At 36.3% G+C, this 25923-nt stretch overlaps 2 protein-coding genes across 3 annotated transcripts in view; both read right to left on the bottom strand.

Annotated features, from left to right (window-relative positions):
• Window positions 1-16727, bottom strand: part of acss1 (acyl-CoA synthetase short chain family member 1) — a 21395-nt gene extending 4668 nt beyond the window's left edge. Inside the window, exons 1-8 of one of the 2 annotated variants that reach the window (XM_034899519.1) lie at window positions 16309-16727; window positions 15944-16040; window positions 15648-15847; window positions 14624-14799; window positions 14122-14274; window positions 13646-13793; window positions 12990-13127; window positions 11190-11282 (exon numbers count right to left, since the gene is read on the bottom strand). In XM_034899519.1, the coding sequence (XP_034755410.1) occupies window positions 11190-11282; window positions 12990-13127; window positions 13646-13793; window positions 14122-14274; window positions 14624-14799; window positions 15648-15847; window positions 15944-16040; window positions 16309-16618 (1315 nt within the window). In that variant the 5' untranslated portion in view covers window positions 16619-16727. The remainder of the gene's footprint in view (window positions 1-11189; window positions 11283-12989; window positions 13128-13645; window positions 13794-14121; window positions 14275-14623; window positions 14800-15647; window positions 15848-15943; window positions 16041-16308) is intronic. The other variant, XM_034899520.1, reaches the window with a different exon arrangement.
• Window positions 16728-17252: 525 nt separating this feature from the next.
• On the bottom strand, window positions 17253-23222 carry LOC117961122 (visual system homeobox 2-like). The gene is made up of 5 exons (XM_034899526.1): window positions 22799-23222; window positions 22209-22299; window positions 21449-21572; window positions 19336-19516; window positions 17253-18428 (listed from the first exon to the last, which is right to left on the bottom strand). Exons 1-5 carry the CDS (start codon window positions 23220-23222, stop codon window positions 18052-18054), a joined length of 1197 nt encoding a protein of 398 aa, XP_034755417.1. The 3' UTR covers window positions 17253-18051.
• Between the last annotated feature and the right edge of the window lie 2701 nt (window positions 23223-25923).

A 25923-nucleotide genomic window follows, 5' to 3' on the forward strand; every position in this document is an offset into this window, starting at 1 on the left:
AACAAAGCACTATACTATGACTTTTTTTTCATTTAAAAGTTACTCCACGTCTCCAGACAGCAGAAAACAGAGTGACTGAAAGAGGATGGGATAATGGACAACAACTTAGAGTTTAGGGAAGAGTGCAGAAAAACCCCCAAGACATTTGTCCAAATGGGAGAAAAAAAAAAGTTGTTTATAAACACATGATCTATTAAGACATACATTAAATAATTACACAAATCCTATATAGGCTGTTGATCTCCTTTATTACATTACATCTGACCAGCTCATGTTTCATGTTCCAAGGAGCCAATTGTCCACCTTTAAACATGACTGACCCTCTGACATGGAAGATCGCTCTGAGAGAAGGCGACTTTCACAAGCATGTTTAAGACTTATGCATGGAATGACTACAAAATAAAAACATTAATAGACAAAATTAAAATTAATTTAATTAATTAAATTAAAACGTGTGAAAAATACTGTATTTTTCTAAATCTAACAAAGTCAGATTTTTATGTATTTTTTAAAAATCACGCATGGAAATGTACATTAAAACATTGTTGCATCGAGATCCATTGATATCGGTTAAGAATTGAATCGTTGGAATTTGAATCGGAATCCAGTCATGAGGTGCCAAGAGATCCCCCCCCCCACCCTCATACGCTAACTTTTTCAACATCTTTTTCAACATACCGTATTGTAAACATTTTTTTTTTATTACGTTTTTGGGCATACTATACTATGACTTTTTTATGCATAATATACTTTGACTTTTTTGTGACTTTTCACGACAACATCTTTTTCATCATCCTATAAAATTATTATTTTTTCAACATGACACTATGACTTTGTGACCTTTTACGATGTACTATGCACAGACTTTTTTTGACATACTACACTAACTTTTTTCGACATGCTCTAACATTTTTTGACATCCTATACTATGACTTTTGTCAGACATAATGTACTATGACTTTTATTACTTTGTTCAACATTAAAATAGTTGACTTTTGTGACTGTTCTGACATATTATGACTTTTTTGACATACTACACTATGCCTTTTTTTTTAACCTTTTTTTGACATGCTATACCTTGACCTTTTTGGACAGACTGTACTATGACTTTTATAATTTGTTCAACTTTTATAAGATTATTTCGACATACTTAATGACTTTTTTGGCATACTACATTGCCTTTTTTGACCTACCATACTATGACTTTTGATTTGATATTAGACTAAGACTTTTTCCTGACTTTTAACCACATACTACGCCTTTTTCTGACATACTACACTATAACCTTTTTCAACATATCTTTTTCGAAATGCTATACTATGACTTTTTTTCAACATACTGTACTATGACTTTTTTGACAAACTACTTCAACTAATGACTTTTCATGAAGAATTTCGACATACATACATACATATACTGTTTTTTATAACTTTTGTCGACATACTATACTATGACTTTTTTGTGACTTTTTACGACATACTATACTGATTTTTTTCAACATGCTATACTTTGACTAACCTGTTTTTTGACACATTGTACCATGACTTTTATAACTTTGTTCAACATAATATATTTTGACTTTTGTGACTTTTCTGGCATACTATACTATGACTTTTTTGACATACTAAACTATGACTAACCTTTTTTCGACATACTATACTTGGACTTTTTTTTCAACACCGGTGATTTAACGTCACCGCTCATTTTACACACAAAACAAAACGCTGAGTGAACATTACTGACTACGTTTTTCACGTTGGCTTTTGAACAGTATGCACTGAAAAACGGTTTTAAAACTACTAAAGAGCTAACAAAAGTGTGTCGAAGGAATACAGTGTCTCCTGCAGCGGGGAGACAGGGGCCGCAGCGTTTGCTTATGTTAGCTTCTTGCCTCATCTGGGGTCTAATAAACAATAAATTCATCAAATTCAGTGTCCACAATGCTATTTTCCAATAAACTGTAGCTGTCATATTTCACGGGAGCTGCGTGAGTGTGTATTTCCTGTTGCTATTGGATGACAGTTTGCTTGAGTTCAGTAGAGGAGATGGCTCTGCAGAGTCGTGTAATTATTACTTTATGACTTTTCATAAACCGCTGAAGGAGCGGCTGTGCACGGTGTACACATGTGTGACTTTGTGTGTGTGTATATCTATATATAGTCTATGAGTGTAAATAGCGGGGGGAAAAGACAACATACTACACTCCAACTTTTTTCAACATGCTATCTTTCCAACATACTATATTATGACTTTTTTACGACATACTATGACTTTTTTTGACCTACTACTCTATGACTTTTTTCAACATACTATACTATGACTTTTTTAAGACATTATACTATGACTTTTATTCCAAAATATTACACTGTAACTTTTTTTGACATCTATTTCGACATACTATGACTTTTTTGTGATTTTTACAACATTACTATACTTTTTTAACCTTTTTCGTCATACTGTACTATGAATTTTATAACTTTTTTCAACATACTATTCTATAACTTCTGTGACTTTTATGCCAAACTATACTATGACTTTTTTTCGCATACTACACTGACTTTTTAAACCTTTTTTCAACGTACTATACCTTGACTTTTTTTAGACATACTGTACAATGACTTTCATAACTTTGTTCGACATACTATACTATGCCTTTTGTGACTTTTCTAGCATACTATACCATTACGCTTTGACATACTATACTATGACGTTTTTGCCTTTTTACGACATCCCATACTATGAATTTTTTCAACATGCTATACTATGTCTTTTTCAACATACCACATTATCATCTTTTAGGATTTTTTTTCCTAACATACTAAACTATGACTACTACTATGACATATTCAACATATTATACTATGACTTTTTTTGAAATACTATACTATGACTTTTGATGACTTTATGGCATCCTATACAACTGCTTTTTTAATCAATCAATCATATTTATCACATATAAAATTCCAGTGAAATGTTTTCTCCTCAGCCTTTTCCCCTTGTGCATGATTCATCATAAAGCAGAATGTGGCTGTCTGGAAACCAACAGAAGCCATCCAGCGCATCATTCGAAGCCTGCACACTGGACACAGAATGCCAGAGTCGGAGGAAGACTGGAAATTTGTTTTCCCGATCCTGATGAGAGACTCACGGCCACATGCCATTACCGTCCAACGTCAACCACATAAAGCACTAATATTTGGAAAACATTCAACATATGTTTTGCAGAGCTGTGGAGAGGCGAATGATGTGCTTCAGTTTTGCCTTATGTAGGTTTGTGTATTCTGTACTATTTCCAGGTTAAATAGAAGAGATCTCATAGCCCAGTAACAAGAAGTTTGCCGACATCCGGAAGGTGCTCTGGGATGCATTAACTTCAAAAGTTTACAATTTATGTATACTTTGTCATATGAATTGTCTATACGTTTCTTCTGTTTTTTACCATTAAAGTTTTTTTTGTGGAGTTTCTCCCTTATCTGTAGTGATAAAAAAAATATATGATAGTATAGTATGTTAAAAAACGGCATGGCATAACTTACAGAAAAAAGTATAGAATATTGAAAAAGACAGTGTGTTGTAAAAGATCATAAAAAGTCATAGTACAGTATGTTGAATAAATTGAATACAGTATAGTATGTGGAAAAGTCTTTAAAAAGTAATAGTATAGTATGTCGTGACAAATCATGAAAAAGTATATAGCATAGTATAGTATGCCAGAAAAAGTCAAAAAAATTATAGTATACTGTAGAAAGTTGAGAAAGTGTCAAGACAGTGTAGTATGTCAAAAAGAGTCATAGTATAGTATGCTGTAACAAGTCATAAAAAATCCTAGTAGAGTATGTCTAAAAAAAGACAGTATAGTATGTAGTGACAAGTCATAAAAAAATCTGTATGTTTAAAAAAGTGAAAACAGTCCTAGTATGTTATGTTGAAAAGTAACAAAAAAAAAATCCGTATTGTATGTTGAAAAAAGTCATAGTATAGTATGTCAAAAAAAGTCATAGTATTGCATACTATACTATACTACATTGACTATTTTTGACGAACTGTACTATGACTTTTTTCAACATATTTTTTATACAAGGATTTTTGACTTTTTTCACATATTATACTATGACTTTTTTAACATACAACACTGACTTTTCTCAACATACTTTTTATACTGATTTCTTTTTGACATAATATACTGTGACTTTTTTTCAACATACCGTACTGACTTTTTGCGACATACTATACTGACTTTTTTTGACAAACATACAGTTTGTCAACATACTTTACATACATTTTTTACCTTTTTTCACATATACTATGACTTTTTATGACATACTATAACTTTTTTTTAGTTTTTTCGACACACTGTACTACACCGACCTTTTCCAACATTAAACTTTTTTTGACATACTATACTATTTTTTTCCATACAATATTAGGACTTTTTTCAAAGAACTGTACTATGAATTTTTTCAACATATTCATACTGTACTATACTATGAGTCCGATATACCACACTATGACTATGATTTCTTTCGACATACTATGACTTTTTATGACAGTTTTTTGACATACCATACTGACATTTCTTATGGCTTTTTTGACATACTATACAATTACTTTTTAATGACTTTTTTTCAACATACCGAACTGACTTTTTACGACATACTATACTATGACTTTTTTTTTGACTTACTATAAATATTCTATTTTTAAATTAATTGTTACGACATACTACACTGACATTTTGACTCATTTCGACATACTATGACTTTTTATGACTTTTTGGACATACCATACTGACATTTTTATGACTTGTTAGGGCGTACTATACTATGCCTTTTTTAACATACTACACTGACTTTTCTCGGCATACTTTATATACTGATTTCTTTTTATGACATACTATACTATGACTTCTTTTTTTTTGACTTTTTCAACATACCGTACTGACTTTTACTATAATATTTCTTTTGTCGACATACTGTACTATGACGTTTTTATGATCTTCCACAACATACTATGCAATGACTTTTTAACGACTTTTCCAACATACCGTACTGACTTTTTTGACATCCTGTATCTATTCTATTTTCTTATTAATTGTTACAAAACATACTATACTTTGAGTCCAACAGACCATACTATGACCTTTTTCGTTATACTATACTATGACTTCATCGCGACTTTTTACGACATACTACACTAACGTTTTGACTCCTTTTGACATACTATGACTTTGTATGACTTTTTTCGACATACCATACTGACATTTTTATGACTTTTTTTGACATGCAATACTATGACTTTTTGACATACTATACTATGACTTTTTTAACAAACTACACAGACTTTTCTCGACATACTGTACTATGACGTTTTTTGACATACTATATTTATTCTATTTTTTGATTAATTGTTACGACATACTATACTACAAGTCCGACAAACCACACTATGACTTTTTTAACATACTACACTGACTTTTCTCGACATACTTTATATACGGATTTCTTTTTACGAAATACTATACTATGACTTTTTTTAGACTTTTCCACATACTATACTGTGTTTTTACGACACACTACATTGACGTTTTGACTCCTTTCGACATACTATGACTTTTTACGACATACAATACTGAAATTTTGATGACTTTTTTTGACATACTATACTATGACTTTTTTCAACATACAATACAGATTTCTTTTTTAAACTTTTTTCGACATACTATACTATGACCTTTTTCAACATACAACAATGATTTGTTTTTAAAAACCTTTTTCGACATACTATGACTTTTTTTATACATACTACACTGACTTTTACTACAAACTATACTATGACTTTTTAGTTGTTTTTTTTACATAATATACTGACTTTTATGATGAACTGTACTATGACTTTTTTCAGCATACTTTATATACCATGATTTTTGACTTTTTTTAACATAATATATGCCTTTTTCTGACATCCTTATTTTTTAAATATACTACACTGACTTGTTGAAAAATAGTCAAAAATCATGGTATATTAAGTAGGCTGAAAAAAGTCTGTACAGTTCATCAAAAAAGTCAGTATAGTAGTAAAAAAACAAACTAAAAAGTCATAGTATAGTATGTAGAAAAAAATCAGTATTGTATGTTGAAAAAAGTCTTAGTATAGTATGTCAAAAAAAGTCAATAAAATGTCAGTATGGTATATAGAAAAAAGTCATAAAAAGTCATAGTATGTTGAAAGGAGTCAAAACATCAATGTAGTATGTCGTAAAAATTCGTGATTAAGTCATAGTATAGTATATCGAAAAAGGTCATAGTGTGGTGTTGGACTCATAGTATAGTATGTCGTAACAATTAAAAAATAGAATATACATAGTATGTCAAAAAAAAGTCATTGTATAGTATGTCGTAAAAAGTCAGTACGGTATGTTGAAAAAGTCATTAAAAAGTCATAGTATAGTATGTCGTGGAAGATCATAAAAACGTCATAGTACAGTATGTCGACAAAAGACAGTATGGTATGTTAAAAAAGTCATAGTATAATACGCCCTAACAAGTCATAAAAAAATTCATAGTAGCCTACAGTATGTCTAAAAAAGTCAGTAGGCTATAGTATGTTCTGACAACTCATAAATATCACAGTTGTCTATGTCTAAAACAGTCATAAAAAAATCAGTATGTTTAATATAGTCAAAATAGTCATAGTATAGTGTGTCGAAAAGTTAAAAAAAAAAAAAAATCAGTATTGTATGTTAAAAAAAGTCATAGTATATTATGTCAAAAAAAGTCATAGTATTGTATGTCGAAAAAAGTCATAAAAATGTCAGTATGGTATGTCAAAAAAAAATCATAAAAAGTAATAGTATGTCGAAAGAAATCATAAAAAGCTATAGTATGTCGAAAGAAATCATAGTCATAGTGTGGTATATGGACTCATAGTATAGTACAGTATAAATGTGTTGAAAAAATTCATAGTACAGTTCTTTGAAAAAACTCCTAATATTGTTTGGAAAAAATTCAACTAAAAAAGTCACAGTATAGCATTTTGTAAAAAGTCATAGTATAGTATGTCAAAAAAAAGTTGTATGTTGGAAAAGGTCGATGTAGTACAGTGTATCGAAAAAACATAAAAAAGTCATAGTATGTCGTAAAGTCATAGTATATGTGAAAAAAAGTCAAAAATCATAGTATATAAAGTATATTGAAAAAAGTCATAGTACAGTTCATCATAAAAATCAGTATAGTATGTAAAAAAAAAACTAAAAAGTCATAGTATAGTATGTAGAAAAAGTCATTGTAGTATGTAGAAAAAAAGTCATAGTATTGTATGTCAAAAAAAGTTTAAAAAAGGTTCAGTATGGTATGTCAAAAAAAAATCATAAAAAGTCAAAGTATGAAAGGAGTCAAAACGTCAGTGTAGTATGTTGTAAAAAATCATGATGAAGTCAGTGTAGTATATCGAAAAAATTAATAATATAGTATGTGAAAAAAACATTACAAAGTCATAGTATGTCGTAAAAAGTCATAAATTAATACGTAAAAAAAGTCAAAAATCATAGTATATAAAGTATGTTGAAAGAAGTCATAGTACAGTTCGTCAAAAAATAATGTCAGTATAGAATTAAAAAAAAAATAACTAAAAAGGCATAGTGTAGTATGTAGAAAAAGTCAGTGTATGTATTGTAGAAAAAGTTTTAAAAAATTCATAAAGTCATAGGATAGTAGTCCATAAAATTTCATTAATAAAAGATTAGTATGTCATAAAAAAATTATAGTATAGTATGTCGTAAAAAATGTATAGTATGTATTCGTATATTACGTATTAGTTTTTTGACATCCTGTGTCCTATTTTACCTCTTTAGACCTGATTTAGTCTAATTTTCTCTCTAAGCAGGCTACTCGCTCCCAGATCAACCAAATGGCATTCATGTATAATGCCACTTAGTCTTAATTGGAAACTGGTCCAGGGAAATAACATAATATAATCCTTTTACTGAAGTAGTGTATTTGGGTCATATCTGTGTCTGTAATACTTAAGCTCATGATGCTCTGATGTTTAATTATCATCCATTGATTATAGATTTCTGTGATTTGTATGGTAATTAACATATCTTAACTCCATTTGGTCATTAGTTAATCTAATTTGGACAGACAGAGGATGAAACAGTGTCAGGTGGGTCATGTGGTCATCCACAAAATTAATTTTATTAGCGAAATCAGCTGATTACAAACAGGTCATTATATCATAAGCTACTTTAGTAGTTGTTTTATGGAGTGACAGAGGTCATCTATTGATAACCCAGTGCAATTAATGTGATTATACTGATTATACTGCTAAAGCTAATCACTGCTAATAAATGGTTTCTATATATTTTGCAAACATTATTTTCTATTTGTCTACGTTCAATTTGGACACCAAAATGGTCATGGGTTTGGTAGGTCAGGGTTCAAACTGTACTATAAAGACTCATCTGATAGTGGGAAGTACATGGACTGATCTGAGTCTCTCCAGATGATCACCATAATCCATTTTGTGACGTGGCTCTTTTGGCAGCTACGATCATAACATCTGCTCTGTTATGAACCAAAATGTAACCAAACCTCAACTGCGTTATGTGAGCATTTAAAAATTTTAAAAAAGCAGCGGTGAAATTTTTGCCAGATGCATTTCTGTACATGGTGTTAATGTTGACTGGTATTATACTGTAATTCAATTTTTTGGGATTAAGAATTTTTTATTAATTTTTTAAACAGCATACAGAACGTGAACTGGCTCTGATTACACTGGTCTGGACCCGGTTATTTCTCCATCAAAACTAATAATTTTCCTACCTATTACCTTTTTCAATCACTCCCTCCAAAATGGGGAGCTCTACCAATAATAACTTTAGATTCGCCAAATGATTAAGTATTAAGGATCCAGTTCAAACAGCCAGGCCACTTTAGTCCAAACGACATTTAAGTGAGAGATTTTTAGGTGTGTTTTTGCTTCACCATACAGACAGACTTCGTATGGGTAATAATAGGGTTATAATAGGGTGCTCAATACAATTCCAGGTTGGGGTTCTCTTAGGAGGAAGTGACCAGTGGGCCAGATGGCAACATCTTTGGTAGATCCAAACCTCCTCTATCAATCGGTCTTCATTATTTCTTAGTAATTTATCCATATAAATGTCTTGGTTATCCTGTCAAACCATTTAAAATATGACAGATATACAATACACAATACCTAGCTTTGGCCACTGAAATGCACTGGATTAGAAGGCTATTAACGGAAATTTCAAGAAAGAGTCAATGATCCACAGTAGACAGGGTACTGATCTGCTAGGTTTGGACGCAAAAAGTAATATCATTCGCATAAAGCATACGTTAGGGTTAGGGGTTAGCATTGCACAGACGTGCACTACCCCTCCTATCATAACATCTGGGAAGTTAGTATCGTCCCTTTTGGCTGCTGCCAAAGGCTCTATATAGGACTGTCACGATAACAAATTTAGCTGAACGATAAATTGTCCCAGAAATTATTGCGATAAACGATAATATTGTCGTCTGAGACCATTTTCATCTAATAGTATGATAATGAAGGTGCACCTTTTCAAAGATCAATAAACGTTTGTTTCTAGAGAATATTTAACACTGGAACTCTGGAAGACATTTTAAATTAGTGGATATCTGCCACATGGCGAGTAAATGTATCAAAATAGTTCTGTTTTCAGCCTCAATTTAGATGCTGCTAATTTGTTCTGCTCCTCTGCAGGTCACAGCCACACAGCCACACAGCCACACAGCCACACAGCCACACACACACACACACACACACACACAGCCACAAACACACTCTCCTGTTTACTGATTGTTTACCTAGGCTAGCCTGAGGTAGGTGTAAGTAAGTAAGTGGGGATTTTGGCAGCCAGCCTTCCAAAAGAAAGCAAAATTAAATTAAATAACCGATAAATATCAGTTGACCGACAAGCAGGTAACGGAGTCTCAGTTCACCGTCCAGGAGACTCCCACACACCGACAGCGGACGGCTGTAGGCGTGTATTGTCGGACACATGCAGCCACTTTCCTAAGAGCGCTTGCGAGACTGACAAGTCCACAGGAGCCCGTGGTGTTTATGTCTGAGCCTGTCTCCACCGCCAAGTTGTCAACTGTGTGGTTTGGAATTAAAGTGAACGAAAACAGGATGCCGAGTAACACAGGGGATATCGCTCATATACTTTCTTTTTTTTGAGGGCGACCTGCATTTCCTTTGTCTCTATCTTTGCCAGGAGTTCCACCTCCCCATACAAAGACATGTAGTATGCGACTGACAAAAGGGTTCACTACTCGTTCCACTAAGGTACCAAGAGTGGTCATCCAGTCTCTTTGGTAGAGAGAGAGAAGCCCAAAAAATGATTGAGCTCATTTTTTTAATCATGCGATTAACTGATTTATAGACTATCACAACAGGCCTATGAAACACATCTCCAAGCTATCCTCCACACCATTTCAGATTGCACAATCAACATACAGTACGTTTCTTGCAAACAATATCACATCAGGTTGTTTTTGAAGACTTAACATTCTCTGGTCAGTATCTTCAAAAGGATAAATGCAGCAGTTCATTATCCAGAGCTCACCCCTTGTCCCACTAGTACGCCATTAGGTCACAAGACACTCCATTTTAATTCTATATTAAGATGAGAAGTTGAGATTGAGTTGAGCCTTTGCTCCCGAAATCAGATGTTCTAGTCTGAAAGAGAAACATCTGTTTTGATTCAGGAGCCCAGTTTTGTGTGTGTGTGTGTGTGTGTGTGCGCGCGACCACAGTTGTATTATGTAACACTGTTATTGTAAGAGAGACAGAGCAGACTGCTTTCCCCTTTAAGACTGACTGACCGGATGATATCGTGCCTGCAGACGTGGCTGGGTTCAAGGAAGAGTTTGTGAACTTAACTGCACTTACAAGCGATTAAATCTACTAACAGCATGAGACAAACTGAAGTTCAATTTAAGCACAATACATTTGTTTAAGTACAATACATTTTGATTTTAACCAGAAAATTGACCCGCAATGTTCTGGTTAAATTGGATTCTACTTGACAAATGACCCACCTGATATGACTATGGTAAACAATAAGACAGAGAGAGTGGTTTGAATGTGACAGTGTTGACAAGCAGTAGCTTTGACATCCCATACTTCAGTGTAGTCCCAGTTACCTGTTTGCCACCAGGTGTCCACAACAGGGCAGCGTCTGTCCCCAACCACTCTGTGGTACCACTCCCATGCTTCTGTGTTGATGGGCTCACCCACTGCACGCAGACAAGGACAACTTCAATCAAATATGTAGTAATTGTTTTTGGGCACTTGCTTCAGTCGATTCATATTTTAAATATATTTTTGCAACAACAACAAAATTAGCATTGATGCAGGCAAATCAGGGGGAAAAATATCTGGTTTTCATGTATGTGTCTTTGTGCGTATGTAATAATGTGATGTAATTTTGATGCCTATCTTGGCCAGGTCTCCCTTGCAAAAGAGATTTCTAATGCCAATTGGTATTACCTGGTTAAATAAAGGATAAATAAAAATAAATAAATAAAATTAAAAAAAAGAGGACAAGTGTCCTAAAACCAAAATAAAAATGCTTGTGTTTGTACAGAGGAAATACATATTTATGTTAAACTTTTTGCTTTAACATTTTCATGATTCAATCAAATAGGTGTGGGGGGGGGGGGTTGTGATCTCCTGGCATGCTGGGCTTTGCTGGGGCATGTTTACATACAAGGTTATAGGAACGGAATCTATATGTACAATGACTCTAAAGTAGACAACATAAATCTACATTTGTGCTTGTACTGTACTTGATGTGGACAAGTGTCATCTTGGATAAATGAACTTTGTGCATTCTAACTCATCACAGTTAAAATGGACATTGCATGAGAAACAAAAAGTCACTAAAAAGTCAGACTACAGCTGTAATATTGAGTATGAAGTGATTACATCCCAGTTTTACATCTGTCAACCATCACCGCTCAAAAAAATACAATGCTGCACCTAAATACCTATCTAACATCAGCTTTAATTTTATTTTTTAAATGTAAAATAGTATTAGCACATGCATAGAAACATCCATTTAACTTCTAGAAAAAACATCCTTTTTCTCCCTCCTTTTATTTTTTACAATCTGGGTCCTATCTGAAGTTTTGCTGATCAATATTCATCCAACCCAATTATGTAACCAGAATTATTTAGAAATAAGAGCCAGATGTGTCCATTTTATACTAGTATGAAATGGACTTTACAGGGATACAGTAAATACTATCATCCATTGCATTAAAAAGCTGTGTACAGTGCCTAGCCTCAGGCAAGGAAAGGAGTGCTGGCGAAGCTGCTTTTACACAGCTTGCAGAGCGGCTGGAGAAATGTAGGCAACTGCTGGCAACAAAACAACGTCATGTAGAGCCCAGGTGCCCTGGCGCTTATCTAACCTGTGTCTTTGTACAATTGTATTTGCAAGAAGCGCAATATAAAACCAGACATGTTTAACAAAGTTGCATGCAGTTTTGACTAAAACTTGACAAAGATCCCTTGACTTCTCTTTTGACTAAAACTAGACTAAAATTACAAGACTTTTAGTCGACTAAAACTTGACTAACAAAAAAAACTTATGTGAATGACTAAATATGACTAAAACTAACAAAAGACATTTGGCACAAGACTAAGACTAAATTAAAAACAGGTAACATTGGGAAATATTTTTTAAATTCGAAATGTTTTAATTCAAAATTCTAATTTGTGTTTACATTCAAATGTGCAGATGATCAGGTTAAATTGTCTCGTTGCTTGCGTTACTTGTGTTACTTGTTGGACTCTAAATCTTTTAAAGTTCCCTTAAAATGTAACTAAAACGGAAAGATCACTACACAAATGAGAACCAGGTAAAAACAAAATGTTCCTTTTATAGTGAGCTGTTGTGCACATAATAGTTTTTTTTGTAAGTAAAATGTTTGGCCTACCAGAACCAAGAGTTTTGAGTGTTGAGCGGTCGTATTTGTGTACCCACTGGTCTCCATACTTGAGCAGCAGGCGGATCGCTGTGGGAGACCCGTAAAACTGGTTTATCTTAAGTCTCTGAACCATCTCCCAGTACCTTCCTGTGAACAACAAAACGTGTCTGAGTTAGCATGGTCCAAAGAGATAGTCTACAATGTGTTAAGAAGATACTGACAATCTGAATCAGGAATTAGGGTAAAGCAGTGAGAAATATTGTAGATTACACTACAAAGTGTGTGTAATCCTTACTAGTGATCTTGTTTCTCATTGAAAAAAACTTAGTGTGTGTGCACACATGATGTCTGTGTCCTGACTCCTGCATACAGAAGTCCTAATTTTAGTGTGGAAAGTATGGCCACGTTCAACTGTAAAAAGTTATACAGAGACACGGGAATGCAGCACTGTTGACAAAAGACAAGAATACTTACTGTAGAGGCTTTCTGCCAACATACTTTACACATACCCACAACATTCTATCACCATAATCATAGAAATGTCATCATAGTGACACAATCAGAACTAATAAAAATCTTCTTAAATGAACATATGACACATTGGAAGGTTAACTGTGCAGAAGAGGTATATTCAATTTTATACATTTGCTGATGTTCAATTGTACCTGGGTCGGGGTAAATGGGAGTGCTTTCAAACAGGACAGTGGTGCCCCCGTTGGCCAGAGGCCCGTAGACACTGTAACTGTGTCCTGTTATCCAACCAATATCTGCCACACAGCCGAACACATCTCCATCATGGTAGTTGAAGACATACTGGTGATGAGAGGGAAACATTGATGGATGATTGGATAGAAAAACAAACAATTCACAGAATAATACTCTTTAGAACATTTGCTCAAAAGAATGTTTCACAGATTGAGAGACACTATTGTTTTTCCTATTATACTGCTAAATACCCATTTAAATATATCACTCATCTCACTACTTTACATAAATAGATCATGCTAAAACTAGACTACACTATGCTTTGATGAGGCTGAAATTTCCTCTAAAGATGCTCACTGGATTATGGATCACACTTTGGCTGTAAATGGGTAACTACAGACTGCATGATAAGAAATCGCTCGTGGTGTATATTTACTCTGTGTGTGAGTGCAGCATACAGCAGGTATCCAGCCTGAGTGTGCACCAGTCCTTTGGGCTTCCCTGTACTGCCTGATGTATAAAGCAGGAACAAGACATCCTCACTGTCCATGGTAGCAGGCTCACACACCAAATCCTCTTTCAGCATCTCCTGCATGACATAATGACTTAAAAGTCACTTAGTAAGCATTGCACAGACGAAGCACAGAGTAATCCAGTCTTTATGATGTTAGAAGAGAACAGCTACTAACGGAGCTGGCAGTGAGAGAGACTGTTCTTTCAACTGAGGTTTCCAACACCTAGAATTAACTTTCACTTTCAAAGATCAGTTGATTCAGATCAATAAAGAGACTAAAACTTAACAAACTACAATTTTGATTATTCATTTTTAAAGTCTACATTTTATAAATCTTGTTTTTATGCAGGGACAAGTAACAGCAGTCTTCTGCTGTTGGCATTCATATCTTAATCAAGTTCTGATTGGCTTTCTGCTCTCTCACCTCCTCCATGACAATGTCCCTGGCTGTCATGGCAACAGGATTCTCTGTTCTCATGGCAACAAACACCTGCTGTACTGTCGGGCAGCTCTGAAGTGCCGTATCCACCGCCTTTTTCAGCTCGATGACCTTACCCCCTCTGACGCCCTGGTTCACGGTGATAACGGTGTTGGACTGGGCTGAAAATGTGGTGTATGCAGTGGTAGAAGAAGTATTCAGATCCTTTAAAGTACTAATACCACACTGTAAAAATACTCAAAGTAAAAAGTCCTGCATTGAAAATGTTACTTGAGTAAAAGTATGTAAGCATCTTCAGGAAAAGTAAAAGTCTTCAATGCAAGTGAAACAGGAAACGATCAAAACAGTTCTGTCAACAAGTGTTTAATTGGCTAATCATTTAACCTGTACTTGTACATTGTTGGATAATTTAATTTACAACAAAATATGTATTTTAGAAACTACAAGTGTTTGTGTGCAGAAATGTTAACTTGTAAATTAACTAAAGCTGTCAGATGAATGTAGTTGAGTAAAAAGTACAATATTTCTCTTTGAAATTTAGTGTGAAAAGTAGAAAATGGCATGAAAAGAAAAGGCTCAAGTAAAGTACCTCAAATTTGTAGTTAAGTAGTACTTGAGTAAATGTACTTAGTTAAATTCCACCACTGTGTATGTAAATTTAAATATTGCCAGTTTTACTTCCTTTTCGATTCAATTTCAAATATTCATAGCAAATCAGATATTGTACTATAGGCTACTGTAGCTGAGGAAATACTAATGTTAAAATAACTAATTTAACTAACTGTATTTGTGAAAGAAATATAACCATATTGAATTGGAAGCTGTCATGAAACCACCAAACACAAAATGTCTTAAACATGTTGGTCCTAAGAGAATTGTTGGGCTCTTTAGCTGCTAAATGCTACATTGTGTTCACCAGCTAGCTAGCTATTTATCTTTATCTTTGCTTGAATGTTTGTGTTGATTTGTATTTATGGGCTTTAAAACCAAAACAATGAGCTGGTCTCACCGTCGCTGATTCGCTCTGCCAGCGCCTCGGCACTAAACCCCGCAAACACCACATTGTGTGCTGCACCGATACGGGCACAGGCCAACATGGACGCCACAGCCAGAGGGCATGTAGGCATGTAGATGGTGACGCAGTCCCCTCTCCTCACGCCACGCCGCCTTAACAGGTTGCCCAGGCGACATGTCATCTCCAGTAACTGTCTGTGAAAGAGATAGGCTACCAGTGAAGCCACATGAGGCGAAGGGAGGAGGATAAACACACACGTAGCCAAAATAATTAAGATCCAACATGCTGACCTGTAGGTGATCTTGACCTCTGACCCCGGCTCATCCCTCTCCCAGATCAAGGCCACCCGCTCAGGACAGGTGTGCACGTGACGGTCAAGACAGTTCACTATGAACATAAAGAAACCGAATACATAGACAAAAGGAGAGAATGTCGCATTGTATGACTGCCTACATAAGCACGGTCCGTTCAATCTTTGGAAGAAGATAGAGATAATGATGCTTTTTACGTGTTTTATTTTGAAGTGTTCCTCAAACGCAGCATGGGAAACTGCGACTTGAATGCATCGATTAGTTTATGCTAACGACAAAATCTACGTAGGCACATGTATATAAATCAAATTCGGCCTACTGGTCATGTTCTAATGAAATCTTACCGGACACATTCAGCTTTCCTCCTTCAAACCACTTTATTTTCCCTCGGCTCAGGTCACAGTTCTGGGCCGTGTGGAAAGGACTGATCCAGCTCAGTCTGTGACGCCCCGCGGCGGCCCAGAAGCTCGCGCTGTTTGAGACGGAGAACTCCTGCAGCGCTGAGTGGCCGCACGCGCCTTCAAAGCCCGCCGCCTCGGGCATGGACGCTGCTCCGTTACATCTCCATCGAGCCAAAACATGGGAATAAGATTTGAAGACACGGCGACGGAAAGAAACGACGTACTTTGAAGCGCATCCGCAAGACAGCCACATAATGACAGCGGCCTGTTCTGCGCTATCCGAAATTATGTTTGCAGTTAGCTAATGTTTCTACGCAGTTTTGCAAGTTATTTTTCTCTTGAAAACTTGGAAACTCCGGAGAGGAAGGGCTAGAGGAGTAATGCGTTAAAGGGCGGTACAAACCCATGAGCCGACCCTTTTGGAAAGAACATTAGCCTAGTTGGATTTCAACATCAGTTGCATAAGAAAAGTTTCTTTTTGTGCAACACGCAGGATTTTGTTTTTTAAATAACCTTTCCTGGCATGTGTTGATTCATTAAAAAAATACAGTTTTGAACAAGAACTTGTCTGATGTGTTTGTTTCCGCAAAATAGTTTGATTTGATTTACCTTTTAAAACATTTTTTGTTTTAATAAGCCTACAACTACTCCTCGCCCCTCATTAAATCCAGAATGTATGTATGTATGTATGACCATAATTTCATTTCAAAACGTTTAGGTCGCTGGACTGGACACGACATGGTTTCCAAACTAGATGTGATGTCACAAGTACAGTCTCAAACTAAGATTTACAGTGAGAACAGGGGAACAGAGAGTCTAACTTTATACATCATTCTGTACAGTGAAGCTCAAACATCCAAGTGAAGAAACAAAAAGCAAAACCCACAAGAAGAGATGGGAATTTAAATATCAATAACTTTTAATTAGGCCGGTTACACTTACACAGTTACATGTCTACAGAGACAAACACAGATAATGTAAACTGTACATAACAGTACAGTGTTATCTATTGGACAATATTTTCAGTATGTACAGTATATCACATTTGAAGGATAACAAAAGATTTAGGCTTGTAATCTTTTCACGGGACTTGATATATGCTTTTTAGTCACTCAACTAAAATAAACCATTCATCACAGGGAGGTCACATTCATCTCATTAACACCTCTACAGCAGGTAATATCAATTTCCTGCTTGTTGAAAAGAGACTTACTTCCAAAAACATCTTTATTCTTGCTGTTGCATAAAAGTATAGCTGCCATGTCACAGAATTATTTAACAATCTATTTTAAAGAAAATAAATATCTATTTTTTTTAACACAGCTCCATATCAGATCATCTGCAGTAAATGATACAAATACATTTCCATGTTTAAGCCTTCTCCATTCTCCTAGAAGGCGACATGAAAAGGTGTTGTGTGGTTTGCTGCACACATATTTCAGTGAGGAAGAAATAATCTCATTGGTTTAGTTATTACATCACAATCGTTGGAGCCAAATAACCTTCGGTGTCCTTGACAGGTAAGCTCAAGTGGATAAAGAAAATCATTTCTCTCTCATTTATCTATGACTATGATATGACTCCACATGCACAGAGGTTCAACTCAACCAATGAAACGTCTGCCTCTGAATTGCAAACTCCACTCTGCAGGTATTTTCACCATCAGTCTGTGTCCTGCAGCTTTTTTCAGTCACTCTTCTCCACTTCTGCTGTTCCCTGCTCCATCATCTTGTCCTCAGCTTCTTCTTTATGTGTTACGTGGTCGTTTGTTCTGTCGGAAACTGTCCCCAGCACCTTAGCGCTGTGTTCCTGCGCCTTAGCTCGCAGTGCAGCAATACTGTTCTCCCTAAGTTCCTCTTTAGAAATTGATGCGTTAGTAGTGTCTTTCATCCATTTCTCCGTCTGTTCCTGCATCCCTTTGTCTACTGGTTTTTCCTGTGTTGTTGCGGTTGTTGCTGTTGTTATTGTTGTTGGTGGTGGTGGTGGTGGAGGAGTTGTTGGTGTCAGGCTGCAGGGTTTTCCAGGGGAGGGGTGTGTGGTTTCAACGGACTTCTTGTGCATCCCTAAATAGAGAGGACATTCATTTCAGTTAAGGTGTGCATAGGAGGGGTAGACAACGTGTTTTAATGTTTCCTGGTGTAGTTTAATACATTGACACCAATTTAAAAATGACACATTGCACAGACTTTTCTTCACAAGCACACATAGCATTTTGAATGTAATGAGGTGTCTGACATTGAAAAAGAATGGTGATAGATTGGATAGAACTTGTTATTCAATTAGAGCCACCTAATTGATTAACTAATCAATTGACATGAGGCGAGAGAGGCCATTTGGTCTAATCTGTCCTGATTAAGTAGGATTATCACTGCATTGACATGCTGACACTTTTATTGGCTCATAACATGAGCCAGGCTTACCTCACACTTCCTGTTAGAATACATCTCTCTCCCTATTTCCAAACGGCTGCTATGAGAAAACCCAATATGGCAGGGTTTCTTTGGGCGCACAGCTAAAGCTTTTATTTTGGGACTAAAATATGGGCCAACAGTGACTAGAATGAACAAAAAACAAAGATTTAATGTGCGTCAGACATAAAGGGTTGGATGAGGCTGCTTTTAAAAGTACCCCACCATGTGGGCTTTGTCAGCCCAAATAGTGATAATAATAAAGTGGACCATCTATGACTTAAGCTCCATAAAGTACATTTTTCACAGCACTTTGACTTGTCATGGTAGGAAAACACAGATGTTATTGCATTAACAATCTTATAATCAAGTCTCCCAGTAAGCCCTGGCAGTGTGACAGTGAGCATGAACATTACTAAGACCCTGAAACAGCAAAATGGAAATTAGTCATCAGTCATTTCCCTATTTGCATTCACGTTTCTATTAATGTAAGAAGCAGAAAACAAATGCCCAACTAAAATGCACACAGATCACACACGTACACATAACAAATCATATTTACCTAAGAGCCACGGAGCGTAAGAGTCTGTGACGCCCTCCTTGGCTGACTTGAGGATGGACTCGGGCAGTGGGATGGAGTGGCGGACCATAGCTCCGTAGAGGCCGTATTCTGCCATCACGCTGCTGCGACCCCAACACTTCTCTCTTTTCCTCCACTTGGCCCTGCGGTTCTGAAACCACACCTGAGACATGGGGGACAGATAAAAGATTACATTAAGTTTACTTGAATTTTTAAAACTACTGCATGCAATATTGTTCTCTGTTGTCTGGGCCAATAATCTAACATCTTAGTATGTATCCATGAGCATTTATGATTGTGACTGGGCCAAAACATGACTTAAACTCCCCTTCCACTCAATAATTAAACGTTTTGTTCATTGTTTTGTATTGAGTTTAACACTAAGACTCATACATTCCGTTCATCCGCTGAAGGGAGAACGCTGCTGTCACCTTCTCTAAATTTACAATGTACCAGGATGAAAACCTTCAGTAGGCCTACACACACACACACACACACACACACACACACACACACACACACACTCTTCAGTAAAGTATTGACATTTGTGATTAAGGAGTTACAATATTTAATAGAATTATATTTAATATTGAAATTAAAAAATATTGAAGTATTCATGGATAGATTCTGGAGTTTTCAATGACGGAGGAGGAGATGTAATTTCATAATATAATTTTAACAAGGCAAGGTAACTTTTTTGTGGAAAACTGTATCAAAAAAAAATATGATTTAAAAACTGATTATTTTCACGTGTTATTAAATACCGCTGTATCAAAGCAGGACTATTTTATTTAATGTACCAGGATATACATATCAGTGGGACAATGAAATCTGATGGAGGGAAAAACAAAAACGTTCTTTTCTTTCTTTCTTTTTTTTTAATTGAGATGACTGATTGTGAGAGCTCATTCTAATTAGGCTTGACTGAAATTAGTGTGCTTGTGATTCCTGAAAAGTCCATAATAGACAACAATGCAAATGTGCTGCACAATCTGCTTAGAACAAAAGTCCTGAAATTCAGTGTTTAATATTTAAAATTATTTTCTCATTGCTTAATTTAAAGAATTTGTTGTCTTCTGTCTGTGTGTCCTTCCAGCTCCTCAAGTGCCTAAAGGGATTTCCGCCAAGCTGGACCACGCAGCCTCAGCAAGCTGGTGAATATGAATGAGGAAAACAGGAAAAAAACAAGCATGCTAAAATGGCCGAGGAGGCAGGATGAGATTATGAAGCGCAGGTGGGGTGTGTGTGTGTGTGTGTGTGTGTGTGTGTGTGTGTGTGTGTGTGTGTGTGTGTGTGTGTGTGTGTGTGTGTGTTTCACAGACCTGGAATTAAAAACGATCAAAGCCGAGCCTGGAAAGGTAGATCTGATGATAACCTCCATCTCATAAAAGATGGGCTTCAGATGAGCAATCATGCTTTCTGACAGCAATGGTGTGAGTGTGCATGGCAGTGTGTGTGCGTGTCTCTTCACTTGTGTGTGTGAAGTGCTTCCTGAGAGAGGTGACCCCGGGGGCGAAGAGGCTGATTGAAAAATAAGTTAATTTCCAGGGCCGATCGATGGGAGACAGGCGCTCAAATATCACGGGAAATTAAAATGCTCATAGCAGCCAGGCAGAGCCCTCTGCTCAGCCTGCTGACCTGTGCTAATTCATTTCTATGTAGTTATCATTTCATCTCAGGGCTGCGGCCTGTCTCTCACAGGGAGAGAGGTGATAAGTTCTCCTCAATTAACTAATTACACTGAGAGGCCGAATTGGCTGCTGATGTGAAGGCAGAAACATTGTGAGGATGAGGATGATGGAGAAGCTGACTGGGGACTCTACCTGGATTTTATATTCGCTTTCATCACTTTTTAGCCTGAATCTGTGGAAAGTACCATGAGTGCAAGGAATTTTTTACTTTTGAGTTATCTGGAAATATCTGGATAATTTAACTGAATAAACCACTTTATTTTTCACTTTTATTATTTTTATATTTTTCAAGGGTTTGTTTGGTTTGCTCCCCTTAGAGCAAGATGATTAAAGCATATTCAGGTTTTGGAATTTAAGATAACAAGCCACACATTTATGACTACTGCACAGGCATTAATACACACCTGTATTCTGTCTTCTGGTAGCTCAGTCTTCATGGAGAGCATTTCTCGGGCATAAACATCTGGATAGTGGGCTTCATTAAAAGCTTTCTCCAGCTCCTCCAGCTGATAGGAAGTGAAAATGGTTCTGCAGACAAAACAAAAAAAGGAAAATAGAAAAGTACATTTATACATTTGGATTCCTTCATAAATTCACAATTTCGCATTCATTAAATTTTGTTCAATCTAAAATCTGTCTAAGACTGAAATGGAAAGAAATTGAAAACAAAATCAAGATCTTATAAAATGAGAAACGGTGAGATTTATTTTTATTTGAAGTCTTTTAGAATTAGCAAGTAAGAAATAGGAACGACAGAGGACATTGTCATTAATATTCTTAATTTACTAAAGAGTCAAATCATAAAAATCATAAACACATAATAAAGAATAAAGAAAACAGCTATTCGAAGCATTAAGCAACAATGTATTTTTGTTCTTAAAGACTCTGCTGTCTTTAAGAACAAAAATACATTGTTGCTTAATGTTTCGGTAATTTTTTGAAGTTTTTTTTCTATAAATGAATTTTAGTGCATTTTCTAATGCAATTTTATGATCAAACACACAACATATTTTACTGAACTTAAGTAGCCTGGGTGGAGTTTACCATACAAAAAGGCCCAACATTAATATACGAACGACCGGAACAGCATGCAATCTTATTGAAATTATCCAGAGTTCGATTTTGTTTTCTTTTTTTAATTCTTTTTTTTTTTTTTTTTTTTACCTGTGTCGTCTTTTCTTTCGTTTCTTGCTCTGACTCATTGAGGATTTAGGAAATTTCTGATCACCGGAGTAGAGACTCATGTCATCAGAATCTGTGAGGAAACAACAGAAATTATTAATAAACACAATTGGCTTATAATAATAATAGAAGAAAAAATAAAAAAAAATAAAAACAACCACTACTGCGTTTGATAATGCATGAAAGATGCAGATAGTAGGCTATTGCTGGTCTTTAAAAAAATCCCAAATATAGGTCTATGGCCTCTTAAAAAAGACTAAATTAAGTTTAAAGAATTCGTTCTGGCAAGGCCTCTGCACATCTTTTTCAAAAGGCCCATTTAGAGAACAAAGGCATTCTTTTTTTCTCTCCATCATTATCACTCGATCACAGGGCGCTAAGACTTTGACGCATGAACTCTTTTTGTGCAAGAAACGTCTGCTATCCTCAAATTGTAGCTCATTCACAATAAATACATGAGACACAAGAGTGGGCTGTTTTTAAAACACTGCAACGACTATTTGAATCCTTACATCAGAAACACAGTAGGCTATGCGTTATAGAGTTTCCAGGACTTTATGTCCAACACTCACCGGAGCTGGGGGAGTGCTGCGCCTCCATCTGCGGGTCCATGTGCGCCGCTCTGTGCAGCGGATGCAGGTGCACATTCTGTGCCTCTGCCAGCACCTCCAGAAATGCAGGCTGGCTGTAAAAGGAGTGTATTCCCTCTGGTCCCAGCAAACCCACACCGAGCCCGAGACCCCCGTGTCCGAGGGCCGACCTGGCGGCCAGGACGTGCGCACTGTGCGGCAGAGCCTCCAGCGGCCGCCTCGGTGCCGCCGTCGGCTCCTTGTTGAGGCCGAGCAGCTCCTGGATCCCAAAGCCGGTGCGCCGGTGCACCGTGGGAGCCATCTTCCAGACTGGCTGCTGGGGTCCCCCGTGGTTCAAGCTGGTTTGTGAGGCTGATTTCTGTCTATTCACAGTGTCTGAGAGCACAGCTCCCTCCTTCCCTGTCATGGCGGTGAGGTTTCACTTTTTGTTTTCCACTCCCTCCAAATAAAAGCCAGTCCCTAATGCAATCAGCTCTGTGATTCTCCTTCTTTATCTCTCTGCCCCCCTCTCTGCTGCGCTTTTTATCCAACAGGCAACAGGCGGCAGCCAATCACAAGAGGGGGGGAGACTCCACACTGAAGTTCGCATGAGCCCCATGACTCTTTAAATAATAGGCCTATAATTTCGGCCATTTAGGCTAAATGTGACAAAATATCTGTACTATTTTAGAATTTTTTTTTTTTTTACAAGAAATTGCTCGGTGGGTGGATTGTCTGACAAATACAAAGTGGAATCATCTTCTCCAGCTAGTGACCGCAGAACAATAAATAAGCCCATTTTTCCTGAGAGCAAGTTTTCTACAGAAGAAGCCTAATCTTCAATTTGAAACCATAATGTCAGTTTACAGACATTTACAGACTGTTTTCTTGTTGACTTTGTGAGTGTTTTGGTCCTGACTACAACATAAGAGAGAAGAAGCGACATTTTAAAAGTTATGTAGCTTATGAAAATTATGCAAATAGGCTACATACAGATCATCGGATAAAATCCCTCATGTCGAGGAAAATCAGCTTCATTTGCAGCACGTCTGTCCTCATTCAAACAGTGGCGTCACTGTTGAAATGTTGGCTACTGTTAGATAAAACATTTTTAATCCTAGAAGCCGAATATGTTATTCAAAAGTAGAATTATGTAGGTAGAATACAAGCTACGTTCCACAATGTTAACAGCCTGAACAAGAGTAGTGTCATTTTAAATTTCTGCCATAAGAAATTACATTTGATACCATTCGCCAAAAAAATCTGTTATGAACCATGACAATAAAATCTATCATTTAAAAGATGAGCAATCGGATTACCTTAGTGCAGTTATAAGTCAGTTTTCTATTTTTTATATTTTTCCAATAAATATGCCAATAACGAGGCTGCTCGTCAACTAAAAAACAAACACACACACATTCACATTCAATCAGGACCAAAAAAGGATTTTCAGTGGTAAAAAAAAAAAAAAAACTCATAAACTCACATAAGCCAATTTCTCTAATGAATCAATTCAGCTTCTAATTAGGAGGACCACAGACTGATTGATCCGTTACTGGACTCTCTCCCTAACGTCCCATATGACCCACATGGGATTTGCATATTCTAATTAGGTCTGCGCAGTAAACGTTTTGTCTTTGTGGCAGTCTCAGCATCTGTTGATAGATTATTAAGCGTTTTTTATTCTCTGACGGGTCACATGATAAAGAATACAATATCCCAGTTGAGGGTATTTAGGACACACCAGGGTGGCAATTAGACGTGAGACAAACAGAGGACCAAATGCCAGAGCTCGATACAACAACAGATTTATTTACCTCCTGAGTTCTCAAACAGAAATATCAAAACACAAAAAGCAGCGACACAAACTGAAAAAAATGACACAATGTTTCAGCGCATAAATCCGAGTAAAAGTAAGAGCAAAGGCATTTCGCATGTCAGGGGAAATCACCCGCAGCTTCTCTTCACACTCATTTATCACCGTATTTAAACCTCAGCTCAAATTCAAACCCACTGAAATGTGAAATGAAGTGAAAATACTCTCATTTTCTGTCTCTGTTTCCACAAACCTAATCCTCTCTAATCAGCTGTTATTCAATTATTGCGGAGTTTCAATCGTTCGGAGATAATGTGCGGCACACTTTTGGACATCTGGACAGATAATTACGCAGAGGAGAGTTTATGGAGATGAGTGGACGCGCGCGATGGAAGCGCAGATACAGTCTTGTCAATGGGACATGTGGTGATGAATAAACAGGCCTAGGTGGTTCCGGGGGGACTGTTTGGCAGACGTGCGTCAGGCTGTCAGTGACGGTCAAACCCACAATAGATTTAGTGCTGGTTTGTAATCTCAGATGGGATCATGAGACGCGGCTTCACCCTCCGTCACGATGAGGCTCCTTGTTGCGTTGTGTATCACTACATCACCTAAATTTAAGTGGGATAATACACATCAGTTTAATAAGCTGTATTATATAGGCATGTATGTTACGGCTTTATGAAAAGAAATTGCTTTAGTGAATTATTAATCATGTATTTGCCTGAGTCAGTGTGAAACTGTGGATTAAAATATTAACTGTGATGGTAAAAAAGCACTTATTTGATGTGTTCCAAAAAATAAAAATGCCTCCACCAGTCAATTTGCGGTTTACGTTGATGCAAATCCAGACTGTATGTATTTACGTATGTTAGTAACTGTAGGCTAACTGAATTTGAATCATTAATATTTTAAATTTTAAATAAATTGCTAAACTTAAATAATTGCATTGAAAAACTGACGATCATGTCCCAAGTGGCGGTCTACTGCGCATGTCTGGGACGCGTCCTCCAAGCAGATAGTATAACAGATGTAGGCCTATGTGCGTGTGCGTCCATTCTGCTTAGTATGTGTAATCGAGCCTTCACCTTATTATATGCCTGCCCACACAGCAGATTTCTACATGTGTACAGACTGCTGCAGTACTTTGGAAACATGATTTTTATGGTTTGTATGTGGGTTTCTTAAGGCTTCAGTGTTGTTTTTCTCAATTAACAAGAACTAAAAGACTCACTGAGATTAAAAACCAATTTTTAAAGTGTGTCCTGGCCTTCACATTTTTTATTTAATTTCTGTGGCTACTTTGGATTAC

This window comes from Etheostoma cragini, chromosome 18 (assembly GCF_013103735.1).
Source record: "Etheostoma cragini isolate CJK2018 chromosome 18, CSU_Ecrag_1.0, whole genome shotgun sequence".
In the NCBI taxonomy this organism is placed as follows: Eukaryota; Metazoa; Chordata; class Actinopteri; order Perciformes; family Percidae; genus Etheostoma; species Etheostoma cragini.

Coding starts and splice junctions, on each gene's coding strand:
- LOC117961122 (XM_034899526.1), bottom strand. CDS start 23,222: ATGACAGGGAAGGAGGGAGCTGTGCTCTCAGACACTGTGAATAGACAG. Junction 22,300..22,798: donor GCAGCACTCCCCCAGCTCCG/GTGAGTGTTGGA, acceptor GTTTCCTCACAG/ATTCTGATGACATGAGTCTC. Junction 18,429..19,335: donor TTACGCTCCGTGGCTCTTAG/GTAAATATGATT, acceptor CTCTCTATTTAG/GGATGCACAAGAAGTCCGTT.